At 44.3% G+C, this 17,227-nt stretch overlaps 1 protein-coding gene across 4 annotated transcripts in view; it reads left to right on the plus strand.

Moving 5' to 3' along the window:
- Window positions 1–14,707, plus strand: part of LIPN (lipase family member N) — a 21,183-nt gene extending 6,476 nt beyond the window's left edge. For all 4 annotated transcript variants that reach the window (XM_040454257.1, XM_040454256.1, XM_040454255.1 and 1 more), the window contains 7 exons: window positions 1,653–1,851; window positions 3,162–3,271; window positions 6,066–6,202; window positions 6,987–7,133; window positions 8,796–8,867; window positions 9,622–9,693; window positions 13,407–14,707. In XM_040454257.1, coding sequence (XP_040310191.1) covers window positions 1,653–1,851; window positions 3,162–3,271; window positions 6,066–6,202; window positions 6,987–7,133; window positions 8,796–8,867; window positions 9,622–9,693; window positions 13,407–13,640 — 971 coding nt within the window. In that variant the 3' untranslated portion in view covers window positions 13,641–14,707. The remainder of the gene's footprint in view (window positions 1–1,652; window positions 1,852–3,161; window positions 3,272–6,065; window positions 6,203–6,986; window positions 7,134–8,795; window positions 8,868–9,621; window positions 9,694–13,406) is intronic.
- The last annotated feature ends 2,520 nt before the right edge of the window (window positions 14,708–17,227 follow it).

Here is a 17,227-nt window from a genome sequence, read left to right on the forward strand (position 1 = left end):
ATACTTTGCTCAGTCTTCCCTCTTCCTCCTCCTGCCCCCCGCCGTTCTGTGTCCCTATATGATCGTGACATATCTGCAACTTTTTTTCCAGGAAGGAAAACTGGAACATTCACCTATGTTTTGATTTGAGGGACAGAAGTTTTGTGGAATGAAAGAACATGGTGTTAGGAAGGTCTGAATTCTGGAATAAAGAGCCAGCCGTGCAAAAGCAGAGGAATTATTCTTTAAATAGGGACACATAACTGCAGATCTCAGGATGAGAAAGAGGGAAGACTGAGCAAAGTATCTGGGGAGGCTCCAGGGCAAAGTGGTTTACTCAGATTGCTGCACGGGCTCTCCTGGAGTCACGTTCAGGGGCAACTAACATCACGCTGTTTAACTTCCTCTGCCTCTAACAAAGAAATGTGTAATTCTAGGGTTTTGGAATGAAAACTGGGAGTGGGGCTAGGTAGGATTACCAGATAAAATAGGACACATCCTGTGAAAGGTGAGTTTCAGATCAATGACAGATCGGTTTCTCATACAAGTTCCACTTTAGGATGTACTTATACAAAACGTTTTTTTATTGTTCATCTGAAATTCACATTAACACGGCATCCTGGGTCTTCTGTTAATCTTCCTTTCGTTTCAATACCAGCCCAAGTTGGGGGGGGGGGGGAATGGCCAGGAAGCATAAAAGGAGAGGATTTCTCCAGGAAAGGTTTTACTTAAGGAGGGAGGATTTGGGGAAGATTTGGAATTAAGAACCATCTATTAAGTGTATTATTCTAAAAGCTTTACATTAATTTATATCAGATAAAGCTCTCAGCATCCGTATGAGGTCAGTACTATTCATGGTTATCATTTTACAGATGATAAGGCAAAGCAGGTTCTCGAGGTCACACAAATAGCAAGTGATGGAATCAGAATTCAAATCCAGCCTGGATCCAGAGAGCATGTGCTCTTACCCATTGAATGATGGTGACTTTTTGGAACCTTCCACCCTGAAGATCTTCTCCCTCAGGAATTCGGTTGTTGTCAGAGGGGTGTTGAGCTGGTTGTATTGTATTTTGGTTTTCAAATGCTGTCCAGTAGGCAGAGGCGGGGGGTTTGGCTAGAAGCTTGGCAAGGAGCCAGATGCTGTCCATTTACCGTCACATCCCCCTCCTCCCTGGAAGAGGCACAGAACACCATCAAGCATGATCATTTTCACGTCTCCGCCAGCCAGACCCAGGAGATAGCAAAAGTGAGTTCATGGAGCAGTGAGCACCATTACAAGCACCCACTTGGTTGTGAAACAGAACCGGGCTTGAGTCCTGGCTCTGCACCCCGTTAATTGGGTGGCCCCTTGGGAAAGTCACCTAACTACCTTCTAAAGCTGCGTCTCCTCTTCTGGAAAATGAGGATCCTTAAAATAGTAGCTACTTTATGGAGTTGTTACGAGAATTTAATAAGCTCATCCGTGGCCATCTGTCAACATATCACTAGGTGCAATGCATGTGCTCAAGAAACTTACACCATGTTAACCAAATGCTCTATATGAAAGGGAAAGGTGAATGCTGATTAGGTTTTTGCTTTTTCTGGGCATGTGTGTGTTTCTATCATGTTCCTGAGATGGTCTACTTATCAGAAGTTATTCTCTCTCTCCTCTCTCTCTTCCTCCCTCCTTCCAGGTCCCCGGCCAGTTGTGTACTTGCAACACGCTTTGTTTGCAGACAATGCCTCTTGGCTTGAGAATTATGCCAATGGCAGCCTCGGATTCCTCCTAGCAGATGCAGGTTACGATGTCTGGATGGGAAACAGTCGGGGAAACACTTGGTCAAGAAGACACAAGACGCTCTCAGTGACTGAAGAAAAATTCTGGGCCTTTAGGTAAACGGTATCTAAGAAAAATCATGAAGAGACTTTGGGACCATTGCTTTGAATATAATAGTGTGGGTGATATTAATAATAATCTGTAACATTGGGAGTCACGTGGTTCCGTGTAGCTTCTACTAACATCTCAAAGCAGAGAAATAGCAAGGTGTTTGATTTCCACTGATTCTCCCACAAGCAAGTTACATCATTTTCCCAGGATCATTTTAACATCCAGTTCTGTCCAATACTGTACATTATAAGCATGTCTCGAGGGGCAGCTCAGGACATTTCTAGGACCGGTGCACACACTCATTCAACCAATGTTTGCAGAGCGTCTCGTCTCTGCATAGTTCGGGGCCCTGAGCGCTCAACGGTAGGCAAAGTACCGGCCCTCGAGAAGCTTATGTGCATTCCGACGCTACGAATACAGGTCTTTCCCCTCGGACGGTCACTCAGTTTTGCAGAGATGATGTGTACCAGTACTCGATTTTATTTACAGAAACTCTGGGTGAGACGGTATTAAATACCATTTTCAGGACAGACCCAATAGGAGGTCTTTAAAACCTTGCTAATGGACAATGGTCTAATACGCTGCCTGCTTCTTTTAGGGAAAGTGTGCTCTGCGGGCATCAGAGGACAGGTTGATGCCTGCAAGAGACTGCCCAAGGCTAACCTCCCTGCTGGTTTCCAAGCCAGCTGCCGGAACAGAAAGTGCATTCCTAGCACACGAATGAAATGGTCAGCACCCACTGGCAGGGGAAGAATAAAGGAAGGATAGAGTAAATTTGGGGCAGGGGCAAACATCAGGATAATATTTTGTGTCCGTGGCCCTTGGTCGGGAAGGTGGAGCTTGTTTACTGCAAGACGACCTTTAGCAGCCTCGCTACATCCCTGGCATTATGTTGCTTTCCCAGATGAGGAACCTGAAGCTCAGAGCATTTAAGTAATTCATCAAAAGTTACTCAGCCAGAGTCGTGATTTGCAACCACTTCTGTTTCCAAAGCTGGGCATGAATCTTGCAAGCGCCCTGGGGTTGTTTGAAGTAGAGGCAAAAAAACCAGATGGAAAAGGGAAGGGGATGAAGGGGAGAAAGGGTAGGACTGACCGTCAGACAGCACACACAAGTCTTGAAATCAGCCCCGTTAAAAGTAACGCATAGAAATGCAGCCAACAAGGCTCCAATAGCCTGCACGTGACCAGATAAATAATGAAATGCAAGGCAAATGAGTGAACAGCACAGAGTTCTGTGTATAAAACATAAGTGAGCAGGTGCTCTGTGTCTTAAACTTAGGAGCGAGTGTTTATAAGCCCGTTTTATTTTGCAGTTTTGATGAAATGGCCAAATACGATCTTCCAGGAATAATAGACTTCATTGTAAATAAAACTGGTCAGGAGAAGCTGTATTTCATTGGACACTCCCTTGGCACGACAATAGGTATGTTTACAAATGTCCGTGTTTTACAAGGTCGGAGCCTTGCAAGAGTTCGCCTTTAAACTGGAACAGAGTAACTGTCATTTATCATGCCCTTAATTCTCTGTCCTGTGCTGGATGTGTTAACCTAGTGCCCTAAGTGGTTGTGAATTTGCCCTTAATTCTCTGTCCTGTGCCGGACATGAAATCCTAGTGCCCTATGTGGTTGTGAACTTGAATTTCAGAAACTGTGTGTAGGACAAATCTTTCCTCCATGTCTGGTCCCAACAGCACATTTGTAACCGTGATATAATTTCCATGTGCCCCAAATCTAAAGAAGTATTTCCAAAGAGTTAAGCGTCTAGGTCCCCTCTGAGCTGAAAAAGTAAAGCCTGATGCCTTGAAATAACCCTGAAGAATGATAAATATGTATCAATCATACCTGCCTCACAACCCATATGGGATTTTTAAAAAATAGTAAAAGGGTGAGGTTCTATCTCTATATGAACAAACTGAAAACATACGATCACTTTTTTTTAGTTGAAACACAAAAGCATACGTCAACTGGGCCCATTTAGCATGTGACTTAATGTTTATGGCATTGCAATTAAATGTAAGCACTATGTAGAAAAATTTTGAAAAGCCCAAGATCCTACTCTCTGAAAATGTACTTCTTAATGATTTACTACATCTTTTAGGAAGACATAAAAAATCCAGTTCCAAGTAAAAATTTAGAGGAAGCCATACTATTTTTTTTTTAATTTTTTTTTTCAATGTTTATTTATTTTTGGGACAGAGAGAAACAGAGCATGAACGGGGGAGGGGCAGAGAGAGAGGGAGACACAGAATCGGAAACAGGCTCCAGGCTCTGAGCCATCAGCCCAGAGCCCGACGCGGGGCTCGAACTCACAGACCGCGAGATCGTGACCTGGCTGAAGTCGGACGCTTAACCGACTGCGCCACCCAGGCGCCCCGAAGTCATACTATTTATAATGCCAATTTGTTAGCGATCTTCCACTAATGTTTTCCATTTTAAGAGATTACGTGGAATGCAATATTTTAGCTGGGGTGAAACTATGCAAAAAAAATAAATAATCTTACAGTCTCCTTATCACCATTACCATCAACAGCAGATGTATATTTATTGGTGCTTTACATTGATATGTTTGGAACAGCCAATGAGCATCCCAGGACATATTCTAAAAGGATATAAAAAATTGTAATGAGACAAAAACAAAACAAAACAAACAAACAAACAAACAACCTGCCACCAACTGGCAAATAATTGCATTATCCTAGCGCACACTTGGCGAGCATTGACTATGTTTAGGGTCTTGTGTTGAGGACCCTTGGTCAGGGTGTCTTAGCAGAAAGAGCACAGATTCGAAGCAGGTCAGTCTGACAGCCCCAGTGGGGTGTAGGACATGTGGAAGGACCGGAAGGAGAAGGAATGACTCGAGTGGGGTCTAGAAAAGTGGGCAGGACGTAGGGATGCTCTCCCGTCTGACCCGCAAAGAAAACAAATGATCCCATCAGCAGGGCTCTGCATTGCATTTAGGGCATGCTCTTTTCCAGGGAGCACTTGCAGCAGAGCAATTTTTGGCCTGTGAGAAGGGCCCGTCCCTGGCAAGGTGTTTAGCAAGCCAGGCTCCAGCTCAAGACTAGTGAGTGTGAGCGTGGAAAAACTCCTCTCCGCACATCTCCAAAGATCTGGGGAGAAGTATCCCCCTACCGGCATTCCCGTTTCAGTCTTTGTAGCAGCTGCTCAGCCCATCAATACAAAGTCAGTTCTTTTTTGGGGCGCCTGGGTGGCGCAGTCGGTTAAGCGTCCGACTTCAGCCAGGTCACGATCTCGTGGTCCGTGAGTTCGAGCCCCGCGTCGGGCTCTGGGCTGATGGCTCAGAGCCTGGAGCCTGTTTCCGATTCTGTGTCTCCCTCTCTCTCTGCCCCTCCCCCGTTCATGCTCTGTCTCTCTCTGTCCCAAAAATAAATAAAAAACGTTGAAAAAAAAAACAAAAACAAAAACAAACAAAAAAAAAAAACAAAGTCAGTTCTTTTTTTTGGCCAAGATGGCTTCAATGTTTCAAGAAGAATTTCAGGGGAAAAAAATTCTCTGCTACGGCTGTGTCCCCATGCGTTTGCGACACGCGTGCACGCGCGCGCGCGCACACACACACACACACACACACACACACTGACAGGGTCCCAGGAGGACTAGAAACAGGTGCTATAGTGTTGCAGGAAAATCAGAGCAGGTGGAGACTGCTGGTCTCCCAGGACCACAGTGGACCGAGGGAAAGCAGGGAAGATTCTGGAGGCTGGTAAGCATCCAGTTAAGCACTGGGAGTAGTGAAATCTGGTTGCACTGTGAGAAAGACAAATTGTGGAATAACTGGATGATACTACATAAAGAACTGATTGTTCCACCTCCCATGAACCAATTATTTGCTCCTGGAAGCTCTGTGACTCATCCTGGCATCTCAGAGCTGGTGGTAAATTGACAGCATTGCCCGCACTTAGCCCATGCCTGTGAGCGAAGATGCCCACGGCCCCTCGGCAGGGGCGGCTCCAACAGCTTATCCCCTCACTCTCCCCGACCAAGGTACATTGTTCAGAATCCGAGAAAAATGGACACTTGACAGCAGAGGGACTGAAGGCAGATTATCTTTGCAGAACATCTCAGAAGTTTCCCAATTCATCCGCAAGATTGTTGCAATAGAAAGACAACCCGTCAAAGCAGAGTCCTACTTTTGTTAGTACAGACATTGCCTCGGTATTTCTAATTTTTACAAGATTGTCTTGTCTCCTGTTCTCTTAGGGTTTGTAGCCTTTTGCACCATGCCTGAACTGGCACAAAGAATCAAAATGAATTTTGCCTTGGGTCCTGTGGTCTCATTCAAATATCCCACGGGCATTTTTACCAGTTTTTTTCTACTTCCAAATTCCGTAATCAAGGTAGGCTCGTTTTCACCGAAATGTATCTGAGGATCCCATCTCGGATCGTGTGTTACATAAGCCTGAATAATACACCCTTTCTCATAGGGGAGGTTTGTTAAGATGCCCAAACCCAAATGTCCTACAGCCCGATTATTCATTCAGACATTTATTGGTTATTTTCCAAGGGCTGAAAAAACAGTTTGGTGCCCAATGTGGATTTGGGACTTTATCCATCCAAAGATTTTTTTTTTTCTGTTTGCTTTTTGAGTCTCTAAAAAGTTCACGCCACAAAAAGCATCGCGTTTTGCCAAAATTGGGGTGTCGGCTAAAATGGATTTGGGCCAAAATGAAGTCAAGGAGACCAATTCAGGTTTCATAGTAATTTTTATATAAAATCAAGCCCTGGTTTAGGGCGAAGAGGTGGGAATGGAAAAAAACAATTGTGAACTAATACAAGGAAGAATCTCCATAGTTCCCATAGTGGTTTTATTGTGTTGTTTACTGTAAGCTCAAGTGATGTAAGTTCCCTTTTGTGTGGTTGACAGGTCTGTTGCAAAGGGTGTTGACCTCAGTTCAGTTCGGGACGTTTTCTCCATTTGGGCAGAGTTGAGCAGACAGTCTTCCCTCGAGGGAGATGGATTCATGAGTCATTTCTTTTCCCGGATGACTTGGTCTCCTTGGCAAAAACAGCAAATACAAACACAAACAGATCTCCCGAGAATCCTCATTCCTGGGGATGGAGGGGAACATCAAGGAGTCTGCAAATGGTTCTTGAAAGGATACTTCTTTCTTCTTTTCACAGCGTTTTTTTGGTACCAAAGGTTTCTTTTTAGAAGATAAGATGGGCAAGGCACCGTCTACCAAAATCTGCAACAATAAGATATTATGGGTGATATGTAGTGAAATTATGTCCTTATGGGCTGGAGCCAACAAGAAAAATATGAACGTGGTATGTATGATGATCAGGGGACCATTGGATGCTCTAAGAAATTCCAGCTTTTCTTTGGCTCTCGTTGATGTATCTGTTAAACGGCAAAGGTCGATACGATATTCTAAAGCATAAGGGCAAAGATTGGCTAAGCATAGATGAGGTATTCAATGGACCACGACTGTGAAGACCGGGGAAAAGAATAGGCAGCGTCATCCTTCCGTCCCTGGTCACACACAGGAAAACGATGATGTCCCACCATGAGTAGAGGGTTCACCTGTTTACTCTCAACCACCATTACTACCGTCCATTTCATTTTACAACCACTCCTGTGCCCTAAATAATAATAATAATAATAATAATAATAATAATAATCCCAGAAGAGAAAAGAAGTACATCCAAGCATTGAGTTTACCTCCTGTGTGCCTTCATTTGCTGGGTGCTGTTGGCCTCAGATAAAACTCCTCACTTCACTTGGAAAGCACAAGACACAATGGGATGGGGGTCGAATCCCTTTCCCACAGAAAAGGAACAGTCCTGTTTCATCAACTCTTTGTTTCCTGGTAGGAGAATTCAAGGAGGAGGAGAAGGAGTTTATATTTGCGGGCTGATGTGGTTGAATTCCATATGGCGGCCAGTGAGGCTGTGACAGTGAGGCTAGTTCTCAAACAGCTGGTCTCTGCCAGCCTGCTCTACCCCTATTCAAGAGGCTAAGTTGTGCCCAACGGAAATACAATGGGAACCATTGTTCAAAGCCTGCTTATTCAAAAGTAAATGTATTTTTTAATTTTTTTTAAGTGTTTATTTTTGAGAGAGAGAGCGCGAGCGGGGGAGGGACAGAGAGAGAGAGAGAGAGAGGGAGACAGAGCATCCAAAGCAGGCTCCAGACTCCAAGCGGTCAGCACAGGGTCCGAGGTGGGGCTCAAACTCGGGAACTGTGAGATCATGACCTGAGCCAAAGTCGGGCGCTTAACCGACTGAGCCACCCAGGCGCCCCAAAAGTAAATATTTCTGATAGTTCCCTTGATCGCTTTCATTATACGGTATTCTAGGACATAGGATTACAATTACTATTATAGCTCTATAATTTTCATCTCTCTATTGTTTTGCAAAGGCCAAAGTACAGCACGTAGGGAAGCGATTGTTTTTTGCTTTTCTTTTGCGATACTTTATTTTTATCCTCACAAAAGGCTGGCACGGTAGGATTGTTTAGGATGTTCACTTACTAGGTGAAAATACAGAAACTCGGAAATGTGAAATGACTTGCCCAAAGTCACAAAGCTCCTAATGAACAAAGTTACTTCCTGAAATCCGGGTTTTTTCGGCCTCGTGATTTGTGACAGTGCACACCCCTGCACACGCACACCACATCCCTACACTCGCACACAGCACCTTCCTAAAGCACACTGCCCCGTGATGACCATTGTTGCTTCTCCTACTTCAAAACCAGCCAGTTAACCCACGGCTTCCACAGCTTCCAAGCTGATGGCAGTTTGTTCCCAAGCAACGCGGGGTTTACTCACATTCAAGCGCCTGGCATGATTTATTTATCTTACCTGCTTGGTCATTTCCAAAACCCCAGCTTTCATTTGCTAATTCTTAGCACCATTGCTCTCGGCTTCTGGAAGGGGTAGTTTATTTCATTGGGTGAGTTTTGCTGTACCGTGTTTTATTTCCCTTCAGAGTCGAATGGACGTGTATATGTCACACGCTCCCACTGGATCATCAATACAGAACATCCTGCATATAAAACAGGTATCGTCTTTTTCGTGGAAAACTATTCCAAGCTTATTTCACTACATCTGAAAGGAGAGGGTTAGCCGGTCTACCCTAAGAAGCTTCAAAGCCGGTGTCTGCTTTGTCCTTGACACTGTCTTTGGTTTGATTTCCCCAGATTTAAAAAAAAATTTTTTTTTCATGTTTAGTTTTGAGAGAGAGCGAGAGACAAAGTGTGAGCGGGGGAGGGGCAGAGAGAGAGGGAGACACAGAATCCGAAGCAGGCTCCAGGCTCCGAGTTGTCATCACAGAGCCTGACACGGTGCCCAAACCCACAAACCGTGAGATCATGACCTGAGCCGAAGTCGGATGCTTAACCGACTGAGCCACCCAGGCGCCCCTGAGTCCCTTGATTTTAAAGGAAAGGGCAAGGTATGGTGGAGAGCAAGTAGGTGACATAAGTGAACTCTATCTTAGATCGGAGTTTGTAAAATAGACCCTGAGCTGAAGCGAGAGGTAACCAGGGAAAGCTTGAGGAGACTGAACCTTCCCCCAGAGATTTGACTGCCCCCCTGAGGGGTGTAGATTTTCCATGAGTTCTTCCTTCAAACCAAGGGAGATCCTTGCTTCCCTTTCTGTTGACCTTGTGCTTCTAGTAGTGAAAATGTATTTATATCCTTCTGGTGCTCCAGGAGCCTTTTTTTTCTAACCAGTGCCTAGTGGTTTCCCAAGACTTGCTGTTAACAATTGTGGCTCTTACTCTAATTATTTTTCCAAAACACATTTATTTCAGCTTTACCGATCAGATGAATTCAGGGCGTATGACTGGGGAAGCGAAGCTGAGAACATGCATCATTACAATCAGGTGAGCTGCTCGGAACTGCCCCAGAAGCCAGCTTTTGAGAAATTATAATAAATTATCAGAGGGGCGCCCGGGGGGCTCAGTCGGTTAAACCTCCGACTTCAGCTCAGGTCATGATCTTGCGGTTGGTGAGTTGGAGCCCTGCGTTGGGCTCACTGCTGTCAGCACAGAGCCACTTTGGATCCTCTGCCCCCTCTCTCTCTCTACCCCTCCTCTGCTCACGCTCTGTCTCTCCCTCTCTCTGCCCCTCCCCTGCTCATGCGCACAGGCACACTCACACATTCTCTCTCTCTCTCTCTCTCTCTCTCTCAAAAAGAAATAAACACTAAAAAAAAGAAAGAAATTATCAGAGAGTGAAAAGAATCTTACCTGGCCATTGGTGGCATTCTCACTGATAGAGCTTTTTAAGAAACGTCTCATTTAAATATGCATTCATCGCAGAAAGTCTAGAAATAAAAAAAAAAGCATATCTTAAGGAATTCAAATAATTTGTAATCCCTCCACCCAGAGAACACTAGACGTGTCAATATTTTACTGCATTTTTTCCAATCTTCTCACTACCGCTGCTTCTAGACATATTTTTTAAAGTTTTATTTATTTAAGTCATCTCTGCAGCGCACGTGGGGCTCGAATTCATGACCCCAAGATCAAAAGTCAGATGCTATTCCAACTGAGCCACCCAGGCACTCCCCTGACACAATTTTTAATCTTACTTTTTCATTTACAGTAACGGCAAGATCTAGTCAATGTTACTGAGGTGTTTTCTTTAACATAATTTTGTTGACTGTATATTAATGGCAATTGTTTTATAAAAATCTATGAAAATGGACAGAGTAGATGAATACCCAGTTCCTGATACCAACAGGAAAAAAATAGGATCCCACAAGAACATTGAAGGAATATTATCTACCCATGAAGACTTGAGCCTTTGGTATCTTTTTTCCCTTTGACTTTTCACACTACGATTTGTAGACCCGCTTAACCCTCCATACTTGGGATTAATCCTCTTGGCATCATTTCTTTCACTAAATTAAATGTTTCCAGTGTTTTCCCAGACTGATATATAGTTAAGGCTATTTATTAGACCAGTCAGTTTCTCACTAATGGATTGAATTATTATTAGAGAAATTATTCTACCAGACCTTAAGACGACTAAGAGAGGTATGTATGTTTTTACTGTTTTTGAAGCTTGATTAAGGCGTGATTTACATTCAATAAGATTCGCTGATTTTCCAATTCAGTGAGTTTTGACAAATACATTCATTCATGTAACCATGCCACAATCAAGATACCAAACATTTCTGCTACCCCGGAAGTTTTCCCCTGCCCCTCAGAGCGTGTATAGTCACAGATGCATATATTTGCAAATTCTTAGAATCTGGCCAGGAAAAAAAAAAAAAAACACCAACAAATGTTAAAGAGATTACCTTCACAGAGGAGAAGAAAGGTAGAACGAAGGGGAAGAATGTGAAGGAATAAAGGAAGCTCTCATTTGGGATTTTACATATTTCCACTTCCATTATTTTTAATGAGCATATTATATTTATATATTGTTTCTGTTTATAAGAGAATGAAACAAAAATCTCACACACTCCCTTAAGACCGTTGTTAGTCACAGTCCTTTCTTTTTCAGCTTTATTGAGGCAAAATGAACAAATAAAATTGTAAGATTGAAGGGTGCAACGTGCTGACTTAAGTATGGGAGAGTGTCAACGTCCTTAGAATTTCTCAGCGGTTCCATAGATGGTCCTACCTTAGTTCAGGCCAATCCTGTTTTATGTGTGTCTGATTTTAGGCCATTTGAAATCAATTTTTATTATATTCTGATCTCAACACTTTGCCCTCTTAACTTCCCAGCGCAGTCTCTTTGTGCACTGTGTTTGATAGAGAACAAGAGAATTAGCCCGTGTGAGCTCTGTGAGGGCAGAGATTCCCTTCTGTTTTGTTCACCGGTGTTTTCTCACCTGGTAAGATATTGGGCATGTCCTGGGCCCTTAACACTTATTGGCTGCATACATGAAATTTCTTTTTTTTTTAATTTTTTTTTAAATTAAAAAAAAATTTTAATGTTTATTTTTGAGAGGTGGGGGAGGGACAGAGAGAGAGAGAGAGAGAGACTCAGAAGCAGACTCCAGGTTCTGAGTTGTCATCACAGAACCCGATGTGGGGCTCAAACCCACGAACCGTGAGATCATGACCTGAGCCAAAGTCGGACGCTTAACCTACTGAGCCACCCAGGCGCCCCATAAATGAAATTTCTTAACGCCCCTCTTATCCACCTTAAAATGTCTCTGTCCCCTTGATTCTCTTCTTCCCTCCTCTCTCCCAAAATGGAGGCCCTCTTCTTTCCCGAGTCTGAGGACTTGTGCCCTTGACCCCATCTCTTCCCACCTCCTCTTCCTCCTGGCCCCTTCTGTCGTCTTCAGTGAACTGCTATTCCTTTTGGAAAATGAACAAACAACCTTCTGTCAACCTACCGAGTCTATCGCTCACTAATCCATCCCTCTGTTTGTAACCAACATTTTTTAATATTTAAAAAGGCTGAGTTTTTCCACTTCCTCCCCTCTTCCACTCGCTCCTGAACCCCGGGATATGTAGTTTGGGCCTTCATCTTTCTATACAGCTACTTTATGTAAAGCCTGTAGCTTTTCATTACCAAATCCAATGGCCCGTTCTTGCCTTCAGGTAACATGGTCTGTCAGTCACGATAGCCTCCTTGCCATTCACTGCCCCAACGTAGACTTCAATAACGTAGTGCTCTTGCGTTTTTCCTTGCCTTTTTAAAAGTAAATTTATTTTGACAGACAGACTCCACACTATCAGCAAAGGGCCTGATGCGGGGCTCAAACCCACAAACCACGAGATCATGACCTGAGCCGAAGTCGGCTTCTTAACCGACTGAGCCACCCAGGTGCCCCTTCCTTCCTTTTCTGATTGTTGTCCTCCATCTACACTGGCTACTTGCCATTCCCCGCGCTCGCAAACTGTCAACCTCTTCCAAGATTCTTCATATCCCTCTTCCTTTCTCCCTTGGAGAATCAAATCATCCCTGTGGCTTCCATTATCCCTTTCTCTGGACCATCCTTACTGCCTGTCTAGATGGTTTCAGGACCTACCTCCAGCCTATTCCTTCTTCAAGGTCATGCCATACGATGCCCATGCAGTCACCTTAAGACAGAGCTCTGAGAAGTGACGCTGCCTCACTTCCCCCGACTTCTGAAAGATGTCAAGATACCTTAGCCTGGAGTCTGGACCTTGACTGTCTGTCTCTTACCTCATCCACTCACGTATTTTCTTCCTGGGGTTCCCGGGACAGTTTACCATCCTTACCGTGGGGTACGCACTCTTGCCACTTGCTAGAAAGCCCTCCCGCCTTCAACCCTATCTGTCAAAATCCAACGCTCCCTCAAAAGTCATTTCAAATGACTCGTTTTTCTGTGAAACTCCCAGTCGGAAGTCCTTTCTTCTTTACCTTCCCTGCCATTTTTTGGCTTTTGACATACCCTACTTCATAGGCAAATGCTTATGTACCTATCTTGCCTTGTTCCTTCCCACTCCTTGAAGACAGGGACCACTGCAGGTGATCTTTCTACTTCCCAGAGCCTGAGAGAACTATGATCGTGGCAAATGCTCACTGAGCAGCCTGTCTGCTTACCTGAACCCAGTGGTGGCCATGAGGAGCTTTCTGTCACGAATGCTCTTTCTGTCTCTTCCAGAGCCGCCCCCCACTCTATGACTTGACCACCATGAGAGTGCCTACCGCTATGTGGGTTGGGGGCAATGACGTCCTTGTAACGCCCCAGGATGTGGCCAGGATACTCCCCCAGATCAGGAATCTCCGTTACTTCGACCTGTTGCCTGATTGGAACCACTTTGATTTCATCTGGGGCCTCGACGCTCCTCAGCGTGTGTATAGGAAAATCATAGACTTGATGAAGTCATACTCCTGACGCATGCACTTCTGGGCTCAAAGTTGCATGCAAGCCCGTGAGAGGCTCTGGAAAAGAGACTAATCAGCAGGAAAGCCTTCTCCAGGCTCGTTCGCCTCGTTGCTGTTGCCGAGATGCTCCCCTTAGCTGACATCCAAGCAAGAATTATTTCAACCGTCCTGTTCTTTCTCTAAGAAATGCGCACACCCTCCAAATCCCTTCCCCTCCGTCAAGGGTAGGCCCAATTTTCCATCTCTGCTAACTGTACACTTGGGAGAGTGGTTCAAAGAGGACTTTTTCTTTCCTAGTTAAAGTAAAATTTCCCGGAAGGAAAGCTCTGTAAAGGCAGCCACTTGGGAATGTACTTGGGGTGACATAGGGCCATACGTTAGGGCCATAGTCATTACGGCTATCTGTAAACAAGCCACGAGATAAGGCCCAGCCCACATCAAGCATGAAAGAAAACAGCAGACTAAGAAAACTAACAAAATTTAAGTATTCTGGGAGCGCGTTTTACCATTCCAAGCAAAGAATGAAAAGAGAGGGAGACAAAACTGGGAATGAGCAGGTAAGATAAGCTGAATTACTGATTACTCTTAAGTTAGAACATATGAGAAATAATTCTCTCTTCTTTTGCTCTAAAGAGAAGCTAAACCGATCACTACTGGTGACTTCGTTGTCAATGTGGACTTTACACTATTGCCTGCTAACAAGAGACATTTAAAGCATCTTCCGGAAAACCTATTTGAGAAGCCCCAAGGGAGGCACAGGAACATTCTAAGTCTTGCTCTCCTTCGTTCTCTAAATGATGCCAGACATTGATTCTAGGATTAAGTACAGAGTTCCAACAGTAGCGTGAAGTTCAGTTGCAAAAATTCTGGACCTTCTATGATAATGTCGTTAACGTAAAACTTTACGATCCTCAAGGAATCATAAATAAATGATACACATGCATACCTCTCACAGTTTATTTAAACTTAAAACGGGTAAATGTAGATTAGGTCACTGATATTTGCACGTAGGATCAGGGTTTTGGGGATGTCAAATGCCACATCATCATTCTTCAATAAATAATCCATAATTCATGATTTTTAACCTCAGTTTTAGTGTCTTTAAAAGGAATGACAATTTTAGAACACTTGGGAAGCAATTTTATTTTATTTTATTTTATTTTAGAGTTTTTTAATGTTTATTTTTGAGAGAGAGAGAGACAGAGTGCGAGTGGGGGAGGGGCAGAGAGAGGGAGACACAGAATCCAAAGCAGGCTGTAGGCTCTGAGCTATCAGCACAGAGCCCCACGTGGGGCTTGAACTCGTGATCCATGCGATCGTGACCTGAGCTGAAGTCAGACACTTAACTCATTGAGCCACCCAGGCACCCCACTTGGGAACCCCAACGTTAAATGCAAATCCTTCCGTATTCGTATGATTTTTATTTACCAAGAGTAGACTATTGAATTTTTATCAGTTTCTAGTGACTTTTATGGAGGTCTTCCAAAGAGTAAAATGTAATCTTCATGCAAACAATACAGTCTTTTGAAGTCACATTTAACTAAATTAATCAAAATGCATTAAACAATTAAACTGTTATAACAAAGAGAACAGGCATAAGTAAGTCTGAGAACAAATCTCTAACTCTCAGCAAGCATACAGTTCAACTGGAAAGAGTGGAAAGATGCTACAACAAATCAGCCTACTAGTTATGAGCATTTAGGAGTCATTGGATGTCAGTTCAGGTATCTACGGGAGAAAAGAAGGCATCAGTTGATATAGTAATCTAGTTAAGCAGAGGTTAATTAAGTGAGTTCCTATATGGGATTTATCTTATTTGGTTGTTGCTATAATGCTGTGTAACAAATAATCGTGAATAGCTGTGCACATTTCTTTTTTTTTTTTTGAGACAGAGAGAGACAGAGCATGAGGAGGGGAGGGGCAGAGAGGGAGACACAGAATCCGAAGCAGGCTCCAGGCTCTGAGCTGTCAGCACAGAGCCCGACGCGGGGCTTGCACCATGAGCCGTGAGATCATGACCTCAGCCGAAGTCAGACGCTTAACCGACTGAGCCACCCAGGCGCCCCAACCGTGAACATTTATTTTCTGTGCTCACAGTCGTGCGGCCTGGCTGGGCTTTGAGCTGGGATCACTTGGGCTTGGCTCAACAATGTGGGTTGGATCCTGGCCTGCTCCACAGGCCAGTTCATTCTGGAACCAGCAGCTAAGAACACGGGATCGTGTTCTTCACCTGATAGGTCCCAAGAGCACAAGGGGACCGCCACCATCACACCGGCACGGTTCAACCTCCGCCTGCTGCCCGTCTGCTAACATACCTTTGGCAGCTGCAGATCACACGGCCAAGGCCGACCCCAGCAGGTGGGGTGGTCTGCTTCACCTACAAGGAGAGGCTGCAGATCACATGACAAAGAAAGTGCACACATAATGCAATTAGGCGGGGGTGCAGAATTGGGACAGAATCCGTTGTACCACATGCAGGCACAAAACTCAAAAGGTGAAAATAGGGAATGCGATACAAAGTAAGGCTCTCCCCTCGCCCCAGCTCCTGGTCGCACGGTCTCGCCTTCAAAGACCACCGTCTCTCAGCGGTGGTTTTGACTACCTTCTATGGATCATACATGCCTATCCAAGTAGATCCGTAGATACCCATTTGTTTTTTTCACCTAAACGTACCACATGCTTCCCCATTTTGCTTTGATCGCTTAATATATGTTGGCACGTTATTACAGACAACTTGAAAATCCATTACCAACAGACATGAAGACGGAGTAGGATCTTTTGCAATTACCCACATTGCTCCAAAAAATGTTGTGCAGAAATCATTTCGAGTGTTGATACAAATACCCCTTTACACCTACAGGAAATGTCTTTGAACCATAGTTGCTCGTTCAAAGACCACGTAGAATTTTAATGTTGGATTAAAATATTTTTAACTTTGCTGAGTGATCAAAATGGTTTTATTTATTTATTTATTTATTTATTTATTTATAAGAGAGAGAGAGCAAGGATGCAAGCTTGGAAGGGGCAGAGAGAGAGAGAATCCCAAGCAGGCTCGATGTTCAGCTTGGAGCCCACTTTGGGGCTCAATCCCACAACCTGGAATCATGACCCGAGCCCAAGTCAAGAATTGGACACTCAACCAATTGGACACCCCCCAGGTGCTCCCTGCCGAGTGGTGGACAAACCCCACCGCCCGACAGTCTTCCGTCGGAAACACACAACCATCTTAGAAACTGAGCAGATTGATAAACACAGTAATAACATGTCTGTTGACGTTCAAACCATACTAGTGACCGCCGATAATAACAACTTTTGTGTAACATTAATCATTAGGTGTCCTAGCAGAAGGGGTCAAACAGAGTTTGCTGCTCTTTTTAAATCAGGCCACAATGTCCACGAGGCCATGTGTCCTGTAGGAGTTGAAGAATGGAATGTTCCTGCTGTGTCCTTCCCCAAATGACAGAGAGGTGATCATTACTCTAGAGAATGCCAGGCAAATGCCTGGTAGTCCTTTAAGACAGTCACCCTCCGGCCTTGGCCATGTGTAGTCAACAAGGAAGAACCTTCGGCTTCAGTGTATGTTGCAATCTGTTTTGG

This window comes from Herpailurus yagouaroundi, unplaced genomic scaffold (assembly GCF_014898765.1).
Source record: "Herpailurus yagouaroundi ecotype Mexico unplaced genomic scaffold, PumYag 211, whole genome shotgun sequence".
Classification (NCBI taxonomy): domain Eukaryota; kingdom Metazoa; phylum Chordata; class Mammalia; order Carnivora; family Felidae; genus Herpailurus; species Herpailurus yagouaroundi.